This window comes from Herpailurus yagouaroundi, unplaced genomic scaffold (genome assembly GCF_014898765.1).
Source record: "Herpailurus yagouaroundi ecotype Mexico unplaced genomic scaffold, PumYag 530, whole genome shotgun sequence".
In the NCBI taxonomy this organism is placed as follows: domain Eukaryota; kingdom Metazoa; phylum Chordata; class Mammalia; order Carnivora; family Felidae; genus Herpailurus; species Herpailurus yagouaroundi.
This window is the reverse complement of record NW_024412747.1, coordinates 2,315,880-2,334,784: the sequence shown is the minus strand read 5'-3', so window position 1 is coordinate 2,334,784 and position 18,905 is coordinate 2,315,880. Positions and strand designations below refer to the sequence as shown.

The 18,905-nt window shown below is 41.6% G+C and overlaps 1 protein-coding gene across 13 annotated transcripts in view; it reads left to right on the top strand.

The window, feature by feature from the left end:
• RYR2 (ryanodine receptor 2) overlaps window positions 1-18,905 on the top strand; it is a 768,472-nt gene that overhangs the window by 441,750 nt on the left and 307,817 nt on the right. For all 13 annotated transcript variants that reach the window (XM_040464903.1, XM_040464902.1, XM_040464892.1 and 10 more), the window contains 3 exons: window positions 58-162; window positions 3,031-3,134; window positions 15,587-15,670. In XM_040464903.1, the coding sequence (XP_040320837.1) occupies window positions 58-162; window positions 3,031-3,134; window positions 15,587-15,670 (293 nt within the window). The remainder of the gene's footprint in view (window positions 1-57; window positions 163-3,030; window positions 3,135-15,586; window positions 15,671-18,905) is intronic.

Sequence of the window (18,905 nt, the reverse complement as noted above, 5' to 3'; positions counted from 1 at the left end):
TTTTCTTTTCTTTTCTTTTCTTTTCTTTTCTTTTCTTTTCTTTTCTTGTAATTTTAGATTGTGTTACCTCCTCACCTGGAGAGAATAAGAGAAAAACTGGCAGAGAATATCCATGAACTCTGGGTTATGAATAAAATTGAACTTGGCTGGCAGTATGGTCCGGTAAGTAATTTTGAAATTTATTTTCAGAGTTGTTAATACATCTTTCTGACAACCTAACTTTTTCTCACTCATCCTGCTATGTGGCAACATGAATCGATTAGATTGATTTTTTCCCCTTACGTATTAGTTTTTGTCCAGTTTTTCATTACGAGAGGGGACAACATTATTGGCGTGTCTGTTGAACGATGGCTTGGTTGCATAGACCATTGAAAAGTTGTCATTCTTTAGGCTGAAAGTTATATTTTTAAATCAAGGTTAACATATACAGACAATAAGCATTGATTTCTAAGCCACTTGGAAAAAAAAAAAAAAAACCTCATTGAAATTGAGAGTGAAAGCTGAAAATGAAAAGAAATCAGTCATTTTTCTTTCCCCCTGCCTGGTGTTTTACTTCTTTTAGTCTTAACTGTGTGTAGCAGTCAGTACGGAGCCTGTGGGCAGAGGGTCATAGTTGATTTCATAGGTGGAAAATAGGCTGAGATACAATGATTGAATATATTTCCAACTTCGTATTTAAAGATCTCCGTTTATAGTTTGTCAGTAAAATTTAGATTAAGGAGAAAAAGCACTTCCTATGCGATTCCATGTATCCTAGACTTATTTTTAGCAGGACTGTGACAATACTTTTATTTGTATAATGTTATTAGTCTAAATATCCCAAAGATTGTACTTTCTTATATTTGACTGAATATAGAAATGGGTGTATTCATTCTGTCGTAATTTATCGCATTGAGCTTTATTATTTTTTTTTAATTTTTTTAACGTTTATTTATTTTTGAGACAGAGAGAGACAAAGCATGAATGGGGGAGGGGCAGAGAGAGAGGGAGACACAGAATCGGAAGCAGCCTCCAGGCTCTGAGCCGGCAGCCCAGAGCCCGACGCGGGGCTCGAACTCACGGACCGCGAGATCGTGACCTGAGCTGAAGTCGGACGCTTAACCGACTGAGCCACCCAGGCGCCCCTATCGCATTGAGCTTTAAATAAAGAACATTTAGGATTAGCGTTAGTGGTGATACCGCATGATACCCCATGTTAGCAGTAATACTGTATGATACTCTACTTCCTCACATTTATGTATTATTTAGAAAAATACATTTTCACTTTCCATTTTCACATACAATCTCACAGGTTCCTGGATTAAATTTTCACAACAGTGCGCTGGGCTATGTGTTATTTCAGTTTTACGGGTGATGATGTCTCCTCTGAGAGTTCTCACAGAGGGAAGGGCCTTGAGAGTAGTCACAGGGATCGTCAGGAGCTAGGACTGGGATCCAGATTTTCTAGCTTCTAGTCTGGAACTGTTTGCGCTGTAAGATCTGCCGAGGCTCTTAACAGTCCCTGAGGTAGGAGATGGTGAGTTTCACAACTGTGTGCCTGGCAGTGGGGAAGGAGAGACATGATTGCAAGACGTGTTTTAGAGTTCAAGTATCGGATATGGATAAGAGAGGGAGGGAAGTCTGGGCAGATTTTTGCTTTTAGCTTGGACCTTTGAGAGGACAGTAGTGTTATTCTCTGGTATAGATAATAGAGGGGAAGAGGACATAATGTAAATGGGGAGTAGAGTATCAGGACTTGGACACATGCACTTCCACTTTTATGTTTAGAATTCATGTAAAATCCTGTGATTCTAGATTTCATTTCCAGAGTCACACATTTAGTCAAGTACATACTGTATATGCTTTTGCCTAAGTCCTGTTCATTTGTAAAGATCACCAGGAAGAAAAAACAATATGTTATTTTTAACATAGTGATGCCTGAAGAGGTTTTTAAAAAAAATTTTGCTCACGTTTGCACACTTTTGATGTGGCGTTTCTAGAAACTGGTAATTATTCCCATGGAGTAATTTGTACCCTAACAGCATATGACTGTCATCTGGTGCTACCAGGGACCAATGCCCGTGTCACCTGGGTCTCCAAGAAGATAAAAAAAAAAAAAAATAGTAATGTAAGGATCTAGAATAGATTTCTTACTAATTGATTCCTAAAGTCTTGAATTTTGTTTACTCTTATTGCTAATATACACTTTTAAGGATTAATGTGAAAAGTGCCTGTATTAGGCTGATTTTGTTAAGGTGAAGGAATGATTTGTGTTATCTGGAGGTTGCAGCGGGTGAGATCAACAACTGGAACCATCTCAAAGATCAGTCATGCTGCTGATTGACGTCTCCAGTCCGTTTGGCTTTAAACACATAAAATGACTATACATGAAAACTAAATCATCACTGCACCTTCTCACATAGAATTCATTTCAATTTACAAAACATTTGTTAAGTGCCTGTCACGTGTCAGGCATGTTCTAGGTGCTGGGAATACAGCAAAGAACAAAAGAGAACAAAATCCCTGTTTCTTTGGTCTTACATTCTAGTGCCAGGAGATAGACAATACAGTAAAGTATCGGTCCAGCAGACCAGAATTTTTTAGCAGGTGGAATTTGTTATGGAAGAAAAAGAAAGTGTAGGGTGAGCGGGCAGATGGCCGCATGGGGAAGGTGGATAGGATTAACCTGGTTGAGAAAATAAGATTTAAACAAATGCGGGAGGGGGCTGAGGGGGCGAGCTGTGGGTGTCCGGGTAGAGCAGGCATAGGACCTGGGGCCAGGAACTGTGACAAACAGAACAGGGAGCCTGGGGCCAGGAACTGTGACAAACAGAACAGGGGGCCCAGAGAACGCCAAGTTTCACCACTGACCTCAAACATTAATGTGCCGGGGGGCGGTTCCAGGGCGAATTTGCTAGGGTGATGAGCTGGGGCTTCCTTCTTGCTTTCCCTCTCCACTTTCCCCCTCCACTTTCCACCACACAGATGGCTTGCCGTTGCTAGTGTCTGATATTGGAGACTATTACATGAGGATTTTCTGCCCTGTTTCAGGTTAGAGATGACAATAAGAGACAGCATCCGTGTCTGGTGGAGTTCTCCAAGCTACCGGAGCAGGAACGCAATTACAATTTGCAGATGTCGCTTGAGACCCTGAAGTGAGTTTCTTAACTTTTCCTGTTTTCCTATCTGCCTTACGTGGAACAAACAAGGTATCGATATAGTTTATAATTCAGCGCTGAAGTCAGAACTTTTCACAATGTACAGGTGGATTGGATCAGTATTTGTTGGGAATTAGACTTTGACCTTGTCATTTTATGTCTTCATAAAGTATTTCCCAAAGAGCATCCTACAGATGGGTGTTACAGAACACAAGGGCTCTGTGATCAGATATAGTGCTGCTCAGAGTGTGGGCCATGGACCAGGTCAGTGACAAATTGTTATTGATTTGTGACAAGATAAGAAAAGCTACTAACAATAAGTGTTTAGAAACTTTTATACCAATTCAAGGGAGCAATTTTATGTCTTACTGAATAATTTATAAACAGTAATTTATAAATAATTTACAAAATGTAAGCTTGTATTTTATGTCTTCATTTAAAAAATTTAATTTTCTTGGGGTACCTGGGTGGCTCAGTCAGTTCAGCGTCCGACTCTTGATTTCGGCTCAGGTCATAATTTCATGGCTTGTGAGTTCGAGCCACATTCAAGCCCTGCATCAGGGTCTGAACTGACAGAACAGAGCCTGCTTGGGATTCTCTCTCTCTCTCTCTCTCTCTCTCTCTCTCTCTCTCTCTCTCTCCTTTTCAAAATACATACATACCTACATACATACATTTTAAATTAAAAAAAAAAACACATGATTTTCTCTGACAAGTTTTTTTTGTACTTTATCAGAGAATCAGACCACTACAGGCTAGAAATTAAAAGAAAATTGGTCCTTCATCACAGATAGTTTGAGAAACACTGCTCTAACTCACCACAGATAGCTCTAACACATTTTAAAGATGCTGAGTTAAAATAATTAAATAAGTTTTTATTTTTTACTGATGGATTTTCCAGTACTATGAATCTTTAAATTGGGGTGGAATCCATTTATATTTCCCCAAATTATTGAGCTATACCGTCTTTTTTTCAGAGGATACCTCAGGACCATTTGCCACACTTTGAGAAAGGCTACTGTAGACTGTTCGCATGCCATCTTCAAAAAAATTTAATGTTTAGGGGCGCCTGGGTGGTGCAGTCGGTTAAGCGTCCGACTTCAGCCAGGTCACGATCTCGCGGTCCGGGAGTTCGAGCCCCGCGTCAGGTTCTGGGCTGATGGCTCAGAGCCTGGAGCCTGTTTCCGATTCTGTGTCTCCCTCTCTCTCTGCCCCTCCCTCGTTCATGCTCTGTCTTTCTCTGTCCCAAAAATAAATAAACGTTGAAAAAAAAATAAAAAAAAAATTTAATGTTTATTCATTTTTGGGAGACAGAGAGCGAGTGATGGAGGGGAAGAGAAAGAGGGAGACACAGAATCTGAAGCCTGAAGCAGGCTCCAGGCTCTGAGCTGTCAGCACAGAGCCCGATGCAGGGCTCCAACCCATGAACCATGAGATCATGGCCTGAGCTGAAGTTGGACACTTAACTGACTGAGCCACCCAGGCGCCCCTTGCATGTCATCTTTAAAGGCAGATGTGCTTTTCAGTGACTCTGCCAATTGCTGTCATGAAATGTGCCACTTAACCATTGCAAACGAAAGAATGAGGTGGTATAAAATAAAGGAGGGAGAACAATGTTACATTTTAATACAGCAAAGTTCAGAAAATATTTTTGAAAGCACTATCATGTTTCTTTTATTCCTTTTCTGTCCTTGATGACCCTCTAGGACTACATTTGTTCAAATGGGTCACTTATTCTAATTCATGCTTTTAGTAGGCTTATACGCTGCGTCTGTTTTTATTTGTTTCAGTTTTGTGAAGGGTAAGGAGTTACTTCCATGGAACTGATTTTACCAAGGATTCAGAACATAAAACTTAACCACCTTGTCACACTCTAGGTTTCGCGTTCAAGTATATCTCTTCAAAGATGTGATAGTAATTAGCATTATGGAAATTAACATATTGGGCATAGAATGAGTTTAGGTTCTACTATTGATTTAAAAAGAAAGGGAAATATATACAAATCAAGTAAGTTGAGAACCTACCAAAGATAAAAATTCGCAGCGTGTGCCGGTGATAAAGAATGCATAATGCATGGCTGTGACCTGTGTACCCCGTGTTTGGGATGCCCTGCCTTCCTTTGTGTTCTTGATGAGAGGCTTGTACATTTCAATAAGTAATTCACAGCAGCTCACCATTTGCCCATCGTTGACAACAAAATGTTTTATTGAAAGGTCATGGTCGAAGATAATTTAGTTAAATTTGCAGTACACTCCCTATAATTTTAGTGATTGGCAACTCGGCCAGCTATTGCAAAGGGCGAATCCTGGGAAGCAGTGAGGTGGAGAAATCTCTGTATTTGCATTTAGTGTGTTGAGTTTGACTGCATGTAATCTGATCTCATTCCTAAGAGCCATTGGTGGCTGGTTTGATTAATCATCAGAGTGCATGTACCATGGTGCTGTTGCCCATGGTGAATGCTAATGACCTTTTTCATGAGCCAATTCTCAATAGTTTATGGTTTTACAATGAGCTGATTTAATCTGTTTCTTTAAAAAAATTTTTTTGAGTGTGTTTATTTATTTTTGAGTGAGAGAGATACAGAATGTGAGCTGGGGAGGGGCAGAGAGAGAGGGAGACACAGAATCTGAAGCAGGCTCCAGGCCCCGAGCTGTCAGCACAGAGCCCAACACAGGGCTCAAACTCACAAACTGCGAGCCCATAAACCGCAAGATCATGACCTGAGCCCAAGTCAGATGCTTAACTGACTGAGCCACCCAGGTGCCCCTAACCTATTTCTTTAAAAATTTACCTTAGCACCGGAAGAGACCCCACCTCTCCAAAGTTTGGCCCAATCTCAGTAGTTTAGAGAAAGCACAGTAGTTTCTTTAGTCCTTTGTTTGAAAGTCTCCAGAGCAAAGAAGGAGAGAACAACTTTGACTTTGGTTGGTATAGGTTCAAGCACTTGCTGTTCTAAAGGAATCTTAGATTTTTCTGAACCTTAGATTTTCTTCCCTCATTGAAATGGGGGTCATAGTGAATCTACCTTGTGGAATTGTGGGGACTAAATCGTAGAATACTGATGAAGCCTTGAGCACTACATGTCTGACACGCCATAAGAATATCATGGGGGTGATTAACACTTGATTCATTTGAATTCTGAGAAGTGCCAAGTAACAGAGAAGCAAAAGATTACTCCAGCATATCCCTTATTTGGGGTTAAAGGGTTATTTTAAGTGAATTTGAATTTTGGATGCTCTTCTGTGAATTTTTTGTTGTTGTTGTGCCAATTGTTGAGAAAAGACAACGTCAGATTTGATAGTCGTCTGTGTACTGTAGAGTTCTGCAGACTTCTGGCACCTTCTCTCAGGACGGCACAGTGGCTACAGCATGCCTGCCAAGCCCTGTCCCCAATTTAACCAGTGTTCCTAAAATCTTAGTTTCTGATTTATTCCCAGTATTTTCTGAATTCCAGATATTAATTTTTTTTAAGCTTATGTATTTATTTTGAGAGACAGAGATGCATGAGTGGGGGACAGGTAGAGAGAGAGGGAGAGAGAGAATCCCAAGCAGGCTCTGCACCATCAGCACGGAGCCCGATGTGGAACTTGAGCCCATGAAACCGTGAGATCATGACCTGAGCCAAAAACAAGAATCAGATGCTAAACTGACCAAGTCACCCAGGCACCCACCCCGATCTTAATTATTGAATAAATGACTTATGTTTGGGAAGTGAAAGTTATAATGATTTTTAATCACCATATTGTATACTTGCATAGAATCTTTGTTTGGAAGGGGCGCCTGGGTGGCTCAGTTGGTTAAGCAGCCGACTTCGGCTCAGGTCATGATCTCGTGGCCCATGAGTTCGAGCCCCGCGTCGGGCTCTGCGCTGACAGCTCAGAGCCTGGAGCCTGTTTCAGATTCTGTGTCTCCCTCTCTCTGACCCTCCCCCATTCATGCTCTGTCTCTCTCTGTCTCAAAAATAAATAAACGTTAAAAAAATTTTTTTTAAATAAAAAAAAGAATCTTTCTTTGGAAGTTAACAAAAATCGAGGAAGACTATGACAGTGTTTTTCTTCTGGTCAAGTAGTTTTTTCCTTAAAATTATTTTTGGGAAATGTGATTTGTTTGCATATGTATGTAGGGAGGGATGAGATGAGGAACCGGGACACAGGGACACCAAGGGGAGCAATATGGAACCAGGGGAGAAAAGTAGCAGTTAAGAGAAGAGGAGTGATTTTTGTTTAAAAGAGCATGTTTCCTGGGCGCCTGGGTGGCTCAGTTGGTTAAGCATCCGACTTCAGCTCAGGTCATGATCTCGTGGTTTGTGAGTTTGAGCCCCGCGTTGGGCTCTGTGCTGACAGCTCAGAGCCTGGAGCCTGCTTCGGATTCTGTGTCTCCCTCTCTCTCTGCCCCTCTCCCACTTGTGCTCTGTCTCTCTCTGTCTATCAAACATAAATAAAATGTAAAAGAGCAGGTTTCCCTTCTAGTTTTTTATCTTATTTTAGTTCAGTCTCTTGCTGGCAACAGTTTTCCCCATCTCTAAATATTGTGACTCTTCTTACCGTTTATTTATTTATATTTGAGAGAGAGGGAGTACAAGCAGACAGAGACAGAGAAGGAGGCACAGAATCTGAAGGAGGCTCCAGGCTCCAAGCTGTCAGCACAGAGCCCAACATAGGGCTTGAACCCACGAAGTGTGAGATCATGACCTGAGCTGAAGTCAGACACTCAACCGACTAAGCCACCCAGGCTCCCCTAAATATTGTGATTCTTTCTGTTCAGTCCTGGGCTCAGTCTTCTCTCTGTTGCAAAGTCTTCGGGCATTCTCCTCCCACGCAGATACCACACAGGTGCGGACAACTCCCTAGATGTACATCTGTACCCCAGACACCTGCCCTGTGTGTCTCCCGTTCTTCAATTGGTATTTTCCCTGTTTGCGTCTGAGGCACCTTGACCTACAGACTTTTGTCCCCTGTGAATGGCATCTCCACTCATCCTGCTGCATAGACTAGAAGCTTAGGAGTCATCCTGGACTCCTCCTTTTGTTTGATCCCTGCATCCAACCCATCATCAGGTCCTCCCAAGTGTATCTCCAGTCTTTCCCCTTCCCTGGTTTCCACAGCACTCCTCTCAGTCTGAGCCATCATCACGTGTCACCTAGACTGTCACGAGAATCTCCTTACTGCCCCCCCGCCCCCCCACTTGGCTTCTTCCAATTCATTCTGTGCACAGCAGCAGGTCTCGGCTGCCCGGATGCAGTCATATACATGTTGCTTAGAACTGTTCGGTGGGTCCCCACTGCACTTAATCAAATGTCCCAGCCTCATGGGTCTGTATAAGCCCTGGGCGATCTGACACCTCCCACTTCTCAGTGTATCTAATTTCTGCCCTTGTTCCAGCCCCGTGGTTTCTTCCCTCCACTGATTCACATTTTGTCCTGCCTCCTATATGCCGTTCCTTTGGCCTGGAAAGTTCTTTGCCTTACTCCTAAATAGTCCCCTCCCTACCCATTCCTCACCGTTAGGCTTAAATGTACTTCCTCGATGAGACCTTCCCCATGACCTCCCCACTCTCTCTTATAACACCTTGTAGTATTTTTTATAGCTCTCAACACAATTTTTAGTATTACTTTCTGAGTTATTTAATATGTTAATATTTACTATTGGACCGGAAGCTCTATGAAGGTAGGGGCCGTGATGTTTTCTTTTGTTTTGTTTTCATTCACCGTCATAATACCTGGTTCCAACAAAGCATCCAGCACAGAAAATTTACTCTGTTGCCAAATTGCTTGGATATTGCAGGTGTACCTCAAACTTTGTGATTTGTTTAACCCCTCCAGTCTCAGGCTTTTAAAAAGCGTTCTTCCCCTCGAATGGTGAAGCACCCCCGTGACACACACCAGCTATCTCAGAGTCGCTTCTCTTTCCCCTCACCCAGGGTCTTCTAATGATCCTCTAGTCCATCCACTTAATTCTTTTCTTCCATCGCTAATGATGCGATTAGCCCTCCAGCCCCTCCCGTGCTACCGGCGTCCGGTACCACATTAACCTAAGCTACCGTTATTAACCATCTGAAAGTGGCATGCACTCCCCACGGGTCCAGTGGAAATGTATACATTCTCCTCTCTTCTCCTTCCGTGCTTGGTAGCCAGCTGGTCGCTTCTGAACACTTAGGTCTCCACGTCATTCTCCCAATTTACATTTTTTTTTATGTTTATTTATTTTTGAGAGTGAGAGAGAAGATGGATGAGCAGAGAAAGAGGGAGACACAGAATCCGAAGCAGGCTCCAGACTCTGAGCTGTCAGCACAGAGCCCGACGGGGTGTGGGGGCTCAAACCCATGAACCGTGAGATCATCACATGAGCTGAAGTCGAGGCCCAACCGACTGAGCCACCTGGGCACCCCCACAGTTGACATTCTTTTAAAGCAGCTTTCCACCGATCTTTAGATGAAGACAGGGCCTTAATTTGTATAAAAGTCTACAAAGTCTGGCCTCCTGTCTAACCAGCTTCATCCTATGGGAGGGCTACTCTCTCTCTGTCTTGCCATCACACTAGCCTTTTCTGACTCACCTGTTTGCATATTTCTTTCCAGCACAGGGCTTTCTATGTGTCCTCTTCCTGGGAGGTTCCTCTCTGGGCCCTGTTCTCATCCCTTACATCTCCGATCGCTCCCTCAGGAAACATTTGCGGTTTCAGTAAACATTCCCTGACGCAGTAAGGCCCCCTTTTGTGGACACGCGCCCCTTCTGTATCTCTCAGCGTAGACACTTCCTCTCCTGGTTTGTGTAATCACAGGATGGCCTCTCCACCAGACCCTGCATTTCTTGGGGGCGGGCTTCTCATTTACCCACCATTTTTCAGACTTTACCCAGAACCTGGTAAATGTTCTTTGAATGAGTGAAGCAATGAGTAGGCAATAAAGCTCAGTCTCTAACCAGGCTCTTCCATACCAAGTGCTCATCATCTGCAGGGTGCCTCGTGTTCCCTCCGTGGCTCTATGCCAGTCTGTTTACCTGTTTCCTGTGGCTGTCTGCTGTAAGTACTACAGTGCCACATGGACCAGTTCCGGCTGTTTAATCTAGTAGTATTTACTGAAGACATGTGCAAGTTACTGCAGATATCTGCGGTTACTAAGACAGAGACAGGGAACCTACCGTCGGGTAGTCTGTTTCTGCTCCGTTATTCTGTTCTTCTCTGCCGTGGACTAGGACACCTAGCCTCGCCCAGGCTCCCCTGGGCACGCTTTGTAGTGTGCTCTTCTCCCCTCATTCCTCAGCAGACTCTTTTTTTTTTTTTTTTTTTAATATTTTGATAATGCATTCCAATATAATCCTTTTGTTTGTTTTTAAATGTTTATTATTTTTGAGGGAGAGTGTGAGTGGGGGAGGGGGAGGGGAGGGGGAACAGAGGATCTGAATTGGGCTCTGCGCTGACAGGAGCGAGCCCAGTGTGGGACTCAAACTCGGGAACCATGAGATTATGACCTGAGCCAAAGTCAGACGCTCAATTGACTGAGTCACCCAGGTGCCCCTATTCCTCAGCAGACTTTTATTTATTTTTTTTTTATTTAAAAAAAAATTTTTTTTTTCAACGTTTATTTATTTTTGGGACAGAGAGAGACATAGCATGAACGGGGGAGGGGCAGAGAGAGAGGGAGACACAGAATCGGAAACAGGCTCCAGGCTCTGAGCCATCAGCCCAGAGCCCAACGCGGGGCTCGAATTCACGGACCACGAGATCGTGACCTGGCTGAAGTCGGACGCTTAACCGACTGCGCCACCCAGGCGCCCCTCAGCAGACTTTTAAACGTCTTAAACATGTGAGTTAAACAGCATTAAACCAGATACAGTGGTTTTAATACAAATAATACAGAGACCAATTCAAAGAACTTGGGGTGGTTGATAATTTCACTAAATAGATTTTTTAAATGATCTGTTGCTCTGATTTTAAAACCTCCTTGGATTAGGCATAGAATTCTTAGATATAAAGCCAAAACACATGATCAATAAATTGCATTTTATATACAGCAAAACCTTTTGTACTTCAGAAGAAACTATGAAGAAACTTTTGACGAGAAAAGCCACAGACTGGGAGAAAATACTTATATGTCATATAAATTATGTCATGTCATACATATCATACATTGTATTTGTAGACTTTGTAGAAAATAAGGGGAAGTCCTGCTAAAGGATTTGTATTCAGAATATATAAAGAGTTCTTACAACTCAACAATAAGAGTACATACAGCCCAATTAAAAGTAAAGCATTTGAGCATGTATTTTACCAAAGAAGATCTATGAATGACTAGCAAGCACATTTATAAAATCCTTAACATCATAGCTCATTAGGAAAATGCAAGTGAAATCATAATGAAATACTTCACACATTCGAAGGGCTATGACATAAAAGACAGACCGGAAAACCCCCATTAATTTACCAAACAACCTAGCAATTCTACTCCTACACATGTAACTAAGAGAAATGAAACCTTATATCCATGGAAAGACTTTTGTATGAAGGTCTGCAGAAGCATCTTCATAGAAGCATTATATGTAATAGTCAAAAGGTTGAAACCATGCAAATGTTCATAAACTTATGAATGGAGAGACAAAATGTGATGTAGCTCCACAATGGGATACTTTTCAGCAATAAAAGGAGATAAGCTACTGGTAAACATTATAACATTCATAAACCTAAAAAACATTAATGTGAGTCAAAAAAGCCTGGCACAAAAGATCCTAATTTATATGATTCTTTAAAAAAAAATTTTTTTTTAACATTTATTTATTATTGAGAGACAGAGAGACACAGAGCATGAGCATGGGAGGGGCAGAGAGAGGAGGAGACGCAGAATGTGAAGCGGGTTCCAGGCTCCGAGCTGTCCGCACAGAGCCCGACGCGGGGCTTGAACTCACAAACTGCGAGATCGTGACCTGAGCCAAAGTCAGACGCCCAGCCGACTGAGCCACCCAGGCGCCCCTGTATGATTCTTTTTATATATAATTTTTAGAAAAGGCAGATCTACGGAGCCGGAATATAGATTAGTGGTTGCCTGGGGGAGGTGGGTTCGGAGTGAGGAATGAGTGCAAACAGGCATGAGGAACTTGGTGAGATGAGATATTCTAAAACTGGATTGTAGTGATGGTCATACAACTTTGCAGGTTTATTAAAACAGTAATAAATTAACCTTTTCGAGGTACATTTCTGACCTGACAGCTTCTAATTCTATCTTTCTAAATGTTTTTTTTTTTTTTTCCAACGTTTATTTATTTTTGGGACAGAGAGAGACAGAGCATGAACGGGGGAGGGGCAGAGAGAGAGGGAGACACAGAATCGGAAACAGGCTCCAGGCTTTGAGCCATCAGCCCAGAGCCTGACGCGGGGCTCGAACTCACAGACCGTGAGATCGTGACCTGGCTGAAGTCGGACGCTTAAACGACTGAGCCACCCAGGCGCCCCTAATTCTATCTTTCTGAGCATAATCCTCAGTAACCTGTCTGTTGTCCATCCACCTAAGTGTGAGTCCCTCAGTGTGGCATTCAAGGCCTTCACTTAATGTATAGTCAAGTTCTCCATTCATTGTAATCAGAAGATTTCTCAGTGGGTGTGCCCTCAAAGATCAAATTGTCAGAGTTTAAGATAGATCCTAATATTATTGTCACCTTGAGTTCCCTCAGAGCTGGGTCTGGCATCCTCCTGATGGTTTCATAGCTTTCTACGTATCTCATTGGACACAGGACACTGAATTGTAATTAACGATTGCTGTAGTCCTCACTGACCAGTAAGCTTATCCCCAGAATTTAGGACAGGGCCTACCACTAGTGATGTTCAGGAGATATTTATTGAATAGTTAAATGAATGAAGGAATAATGACAAAAAACTTCCTGTCCTATGGACACTGATTGAATACGTGTAACCCATGTTTGTTCTCTGAGTGTGTTTTCTATTCTTCTATTAATGATCAGTCTCATTTTTTAAAATTGTTTTTAAGTTTATTTATTTTTGAGAGACAGACAGAGAGAGTGAGTGGGGGAGGGACAGAGAGAGACAGAGAGACAGAATCCCAAGCAGGCTCCATACTGTCAGCACAGAGCCCGATGTGTGGCTTGAACTCACAAACCATGAGATCATGACCTGAGCCGAAACCAAGAGTCAGACGCTTAACTGACTGAGCCGCCCAGGTGCCCCATGCTCGATCTCATTTTAATTGGCACATTCTCTAGGTAATTTTTATAGCTTCAGTCAGTTCTTGATCTGTCCATACTTATGCAGGTTAACACTTGAAGGGTAATTTCACAGGATCATCTGAATTTTACCACGTTTAACCTAAAATTTAAGTTGATGACAGTTGTTGTGTAAATATACATAGCTGTACCTATCTATGCCATCTATCTATCTCCAGATTTTCATTTTTAAGATGTTGTGGAGGATAAGTGTAAATGAATTGTAGATATTTGCCACATCCCTTCTGGAACTGACTAGAACCTAGGAATTCTGTAATCCAAAAAGGATTAGCCATTGTCTCTTATTCTGTTGGGATAGGAGAAACCACTCATTGTCATGGCTACTAAAGGCACATTGTTCCATATAAACCTGGGGGACTTTAAAGGTTGAGTTCTACATGTGAATGGTAAGGATATTTCTCAGGAAAAGCAATGAAAGGTCATTCAGGGGAGGAAAAGATAGAGTATCTTAAAAAAAAAAAATGGATAAACCCTTCCTGGCAAACAGGGACCCCTGATAGACATTTGCAAACAAGATTTTTTTTCTAGATAGAAAGTTCAGTAAAGGATTAAAAACATATGGGCATTTGTGTCTACTAAAGGTTGCGTTTCAAACCAGTGGTAAAAGGTGAATTATTTGGTAAATATTTTATGAAGAATTAGGTATCCATCTGGAAAAAAAAATAAAGTTAAGCTGTGCCTGAAGCTAATAGACCCCCCTGACCATCACCCCCACACAGGAAAGCATGGACATTTTTCTTCAAATGACTTTACAAATGGGGTATCTCTAAGTGCCACATAAAATTCAGAAGCTATAAGAAAAGATGGTAAGTTTCAGTTATATAAAAACATATTTGAGATTCTGCATATAAATAGCACTAAATAAAGGAAAAGGACAGACTAGAGAAAAACATTTGCAGCTCCTATCTCAGACATAGGAAGAGCTTCTAAAATGCAATAAAAAACCCAAATCTAATGGAAAAGTGAACAAATAATATTTTCAAAGAAAAAAAGTACAGGTACTCTTAAGAATATGAAAAAAGCACTCAGATACACTTAGAATATGAAAAATACAGGAGCGCCTGGCTGGCTCTGCTGGTAGAGCATATGACTGTTGGTCTTGGGGTTGGAAGTTTGAGCACCATGTTGGGTGTAGAGGTTACTTAAAAGTATAATCTTAAAAAAGCAAATCAAAATGATAATGAGATACCCTTTTAACCGACTAATTGGCAAAGCGTAAGCAGTTTGGTAACTGTGTATGGGAAACAGGCGATGTTGTAGACTGCTGGTGGGAATGTAAGTTATTAGCAACTCTATAGACATTTGATAATATTTATGAATCCTTATTTTATCTGATTTATTTTGAGAGCTAGAGAGAGAACCAGTGGAGGAGGGGGAGAGAGAGAGGGGGACAGAGGATCTAAAGCAGGCTCTGCACTGACAGTAGAGAGCCTTATGTGGGGCTCAAACCCACGAGCTGTGAGATCATGACCTGAGCCGCAGTTGGATGCTCAACTGACTGAGCCACCCAGGAGTCCTATAAATCTTTAAAATGTATATACCCTGTGACTCAGTAATCCCATGTCTAGGAATTTTTAACCTACAGATGAAGGATACAGTACATGTACTAAATGTATGAGGTTGTTCATTGTGGCATTGTTTGTAATAACAAAAGACTAGGTATGAACAGAGAACTGGGTAAAAACATTCTGATACGTCCAACTAATGGAGAACTTCAAAGTTGTTGAAAAATAAGCCAGCTTTATATGAAAGAACCATATATCAAAGTTGTGGTGCAAAGTCAAGATAGAAAATTGCAGAGAACTATACTCATTGTGTAAAAGGGAACAAAGAAACAATACACATACACACACACACACACACACACACACACACACACACACACCCACCCACCCATACATGTGTGTTAGAGACTGCACAGACTAGAGCAGGATATTCAAGAATTGGAAGCAATCAGTGCCTTTAGGGAAAGAAACAGGACCACAGGGAGGGGTTTGGAGAAAGACATACTATTCGCTTGTTTTTTTGTGATGTTTCAATTTTCAGTGTCTTACTCATTACTCAAAACTAAATACTTTATAAGCGTTTTTCCTTTGCATCAACAATTTCTTCTCTGCTTTCAAGGTTGACTGTCCTACCTTATTCCCATCCGCTATTGTGTTGGGTTATTCCAGACATAGAAAGGGAGTTCTTACAGCTCATCTCTGGTTTTGTTTTCCAGGACTTTGTTGGCATTAGGATGTCATGTGGGAATAGCAGATGAACATGCTGAAGAAAAGGTGAAAAAAATGAAGCTGCCCAAGAAGTAAGTTGAACGTCTAAACAATATTAGTCTATGCATCAATTTAGTGCACCCAAATAACTCTTTTTTTAATTGTATTTAAATCCAAGTTAGTTATCAAATAGTGTAGTAACAGTTTCAGGAGTAGAATTTAGTGATTCATCACTTACATATAACACCCAGTGCTCATCTCAACAAGTGCCTGCCTAATGCCCATCCCCCATTTAGCCCATCCCCCTACCCAGCAGCCCTCAGTTTATTCTCTGTATTTAAGAATCTCTTATGTTTTATCCCCCTTCCTGTTTTTATATTATTTTTGCTTCCCTTCCCCTATGTTCATCTGTTTGACTTCTTAAATTCCACATGAGTAAAATCATGTATCTGTCTTTCTCTGACTTACTTCGCTTAGCATAATAGCCTCTAGTTCCTTTCATGTTATTGCAAATAGCAAGATTTCATTTTTTTAAATCACTGAGTAATATTCCATTGTATACATACCATATATACACATTGTTTTGTTTTTTTTTATAAATTTTTTTTCAACGTTTTTTTATTTATTTTTGGGACAGAGAGAGACAGAGCATGAACGGGGGAGGGGCAGAGAGAGAGGGAGACACAGGATCCGAAACAGGCTCCAGGCTCCGAGCCATCAGCCCAGAGCCCAACGCGGGGCTCGAACTCACGGACCGCGAGATCGTGACCTGGCTGAAGTCGGACGCTTAACCGACTGCGCCACCCAGGCGCCCCTATACACATTGTTTTTAACCATTCACCAGATGATGGACATATGAGCTCTTTCCATAATTTAGCTATGGTTGATAGCTGTAAACATTGGGGTGATGTGCCCCTTTGATTTAGCATTTAAAAAATTTTTTCTTTAATGTTTATTTGCTTTTGAGAGAGAGAGAGAGAGAGAGAGAGAGAGAGAGAGAGAGAGAGAGCAAGCGGGGGAGGGAGGGGCAGAGAGAGAGACACAGAATCCGAAGCAGGTTCCAGGCCCTGAGCTGTCAGCACAGAGCCCAACACGAGGCTCGAGCCCATGAACTGTGAGATCATGACCTGAGCTGAAGTCAGATGCCTAATCGACTGAGCCACCCAGGCGCCCCTTGAATCAGCATTTTTGTATCCTCTGGATAAATACCGAGCAGTGCAATTTCTGGGTAGTAGGGTAGCTCTATTTTTAATTTTTTGAGGAACCTCCATGCTGTTTTCCAGAGTGGCTGCACCAGTTTATATTCCCACCAGCAGTGCAAAAGTGTTCCCCTTTCAACTCAGCCTCACCCACATCTCTTGTTTCCTGAGTTGTTAAGTTTAGCTGTTCTGACAGCATCCAGATAACTCCTGATGGATACCTGGGTGACTTCCTCAGTAAGGAAACAAAGCTCAGGAAATATTTGGGAGTATGTTATAAAAAGTATGTTATTTTCTCTGTGTGTAGGTGTGCGTGTATTCACCTGTGCCTATATTCCTAACTGCTTATCTGTGGTTTTCTACTTTCTACAAAAAATTTTCGTATAATTTAACTTGGTTTTTACTAAAAGAATATATATTTTTTAAAATGTTTTTTAAGGTTTATTCATTTTTAAGAGACAGAGAGAAAGAGTGGGAGTGGAGGTGGGGCAGAAAGAGAGGGAGACACGGAATCTGAAACAGGCTCCAGGCTCTGAGCTGTCCGCACAGAGCCCGATACGGTGCTCGAACTCATGGACCGGTGAGATCATGACCTGAGCCGAAGTTGGACCCTTAACTGACTGTAACACCCAGGTGCCCCACTAAAAGAATACATTTTAGGAATAGTTATAAAGTTGGCATTATTATCAACATTTTACGATCAGAATCTGAGACTGAATGCTATAGGGGTGATTTTACCTGCTGGGCTACAGCCTCTATTCCGTGATCCTGTTTAACTTCTCAAAACCTCACCTTTCTCAGCTGCTAACAGATGATAACTTCTTCATAAGGATATTTGGGTATTAAGTGAGAAGTGTTAAAGAAATGATTGCTATATCCTGTTATTGTTTTTGCTTTATTTCAGTTTCCAGGAGGTACACACATTGTAGATAGGAGGTCTGGAAATGTGTTCAGTAATATCATGAAGATTAAAGCAAAGCAGCCACCCCGTAATCTCCATCAGTCACCTTGGCTTTGTGTTACCCCAGATAAAGACAAAACCTAAATAGAAATAGTGTGGGAAGCCTGAGTGATTCAGTGGGTTAAGCATCTGACTCTTGATTTCTGCTCAGGTCGTGATCCCAGGGTGGTGGGATGGAGCCCATGTTGTGCTCCACTCTGAGCTTGGAGCCTGCTTAAGGTGCTGTCTCTCTGCTTTTGCCCCTTTCCCCTGCTTGCACGCTCTCTTCCTTAAAGAAACAAACAAACAAGCAAACAAATAAATAAATAATTTTTTTAAACGGGGGATAAAAAGAAGGAACATCAGGCAAGTCATGTTGCTGATGTCACGCTTGTACCCGGCATTTTAGAAACTAGGAGCATTGTAATAAACAAAGCCCCAGCCCTTATTGAGTGTACATCTACAGAAGTCTGTTCCTCTTCTGTTAGATTTATTCCTATGCGTCTCATCTATTTTAGATATTAAGGATTTCTTTCTTTTTGTTGTTGCACATGATCTCTAAATGATATTTTAAAAGATATCAATCTAGCAATATTACTAAATTTATTGTTAACAATTAACTCTGCAGATTCTTGGAGTTTTCCATGTAATAATAATATTACCTGATATTGATGGCAGTTTGTTTTCTTCCTTTCCAATATGCCTACTGTTTTTCTTGTGTCATTGCATTGGCTATGTTGAATATCTCAGGTAATAGTAGCTTATAGTGTCTCATTCCTGAATCTTAAAAAAAAAAACAAAAACTTTGGGGTTTAAGTACCTTGTAGATTATTAATGGATCCCATTATTATTATTATTGTTTATTTGAGAGAAAGAGAGAGAGTGCTAGTGGGGAAGGAGCAGAGAGAGAGGGAGAGAGAGAAGCCTAAGCAGGCTCAGCACTGTCAGTGCAGAGCCCGATGCAGGGGTGAATTCTGGGAACCATGATACCATGACCTGAGCCAAAATCAAGAGTTGGATGCTCAATTGACTGAGCCACTCAGGCACCCCTTATCCCTCCTTTTAATCAACAAATTAGACGTTCATACAGAAACGAGAGCATCTTTGTGGAGGTTTCTGGATTTTGCACCTTACTCCAAGAGACCCAGCAGGAATCTCACTCACCAGTTCAGATGGTAGGAGACAGAC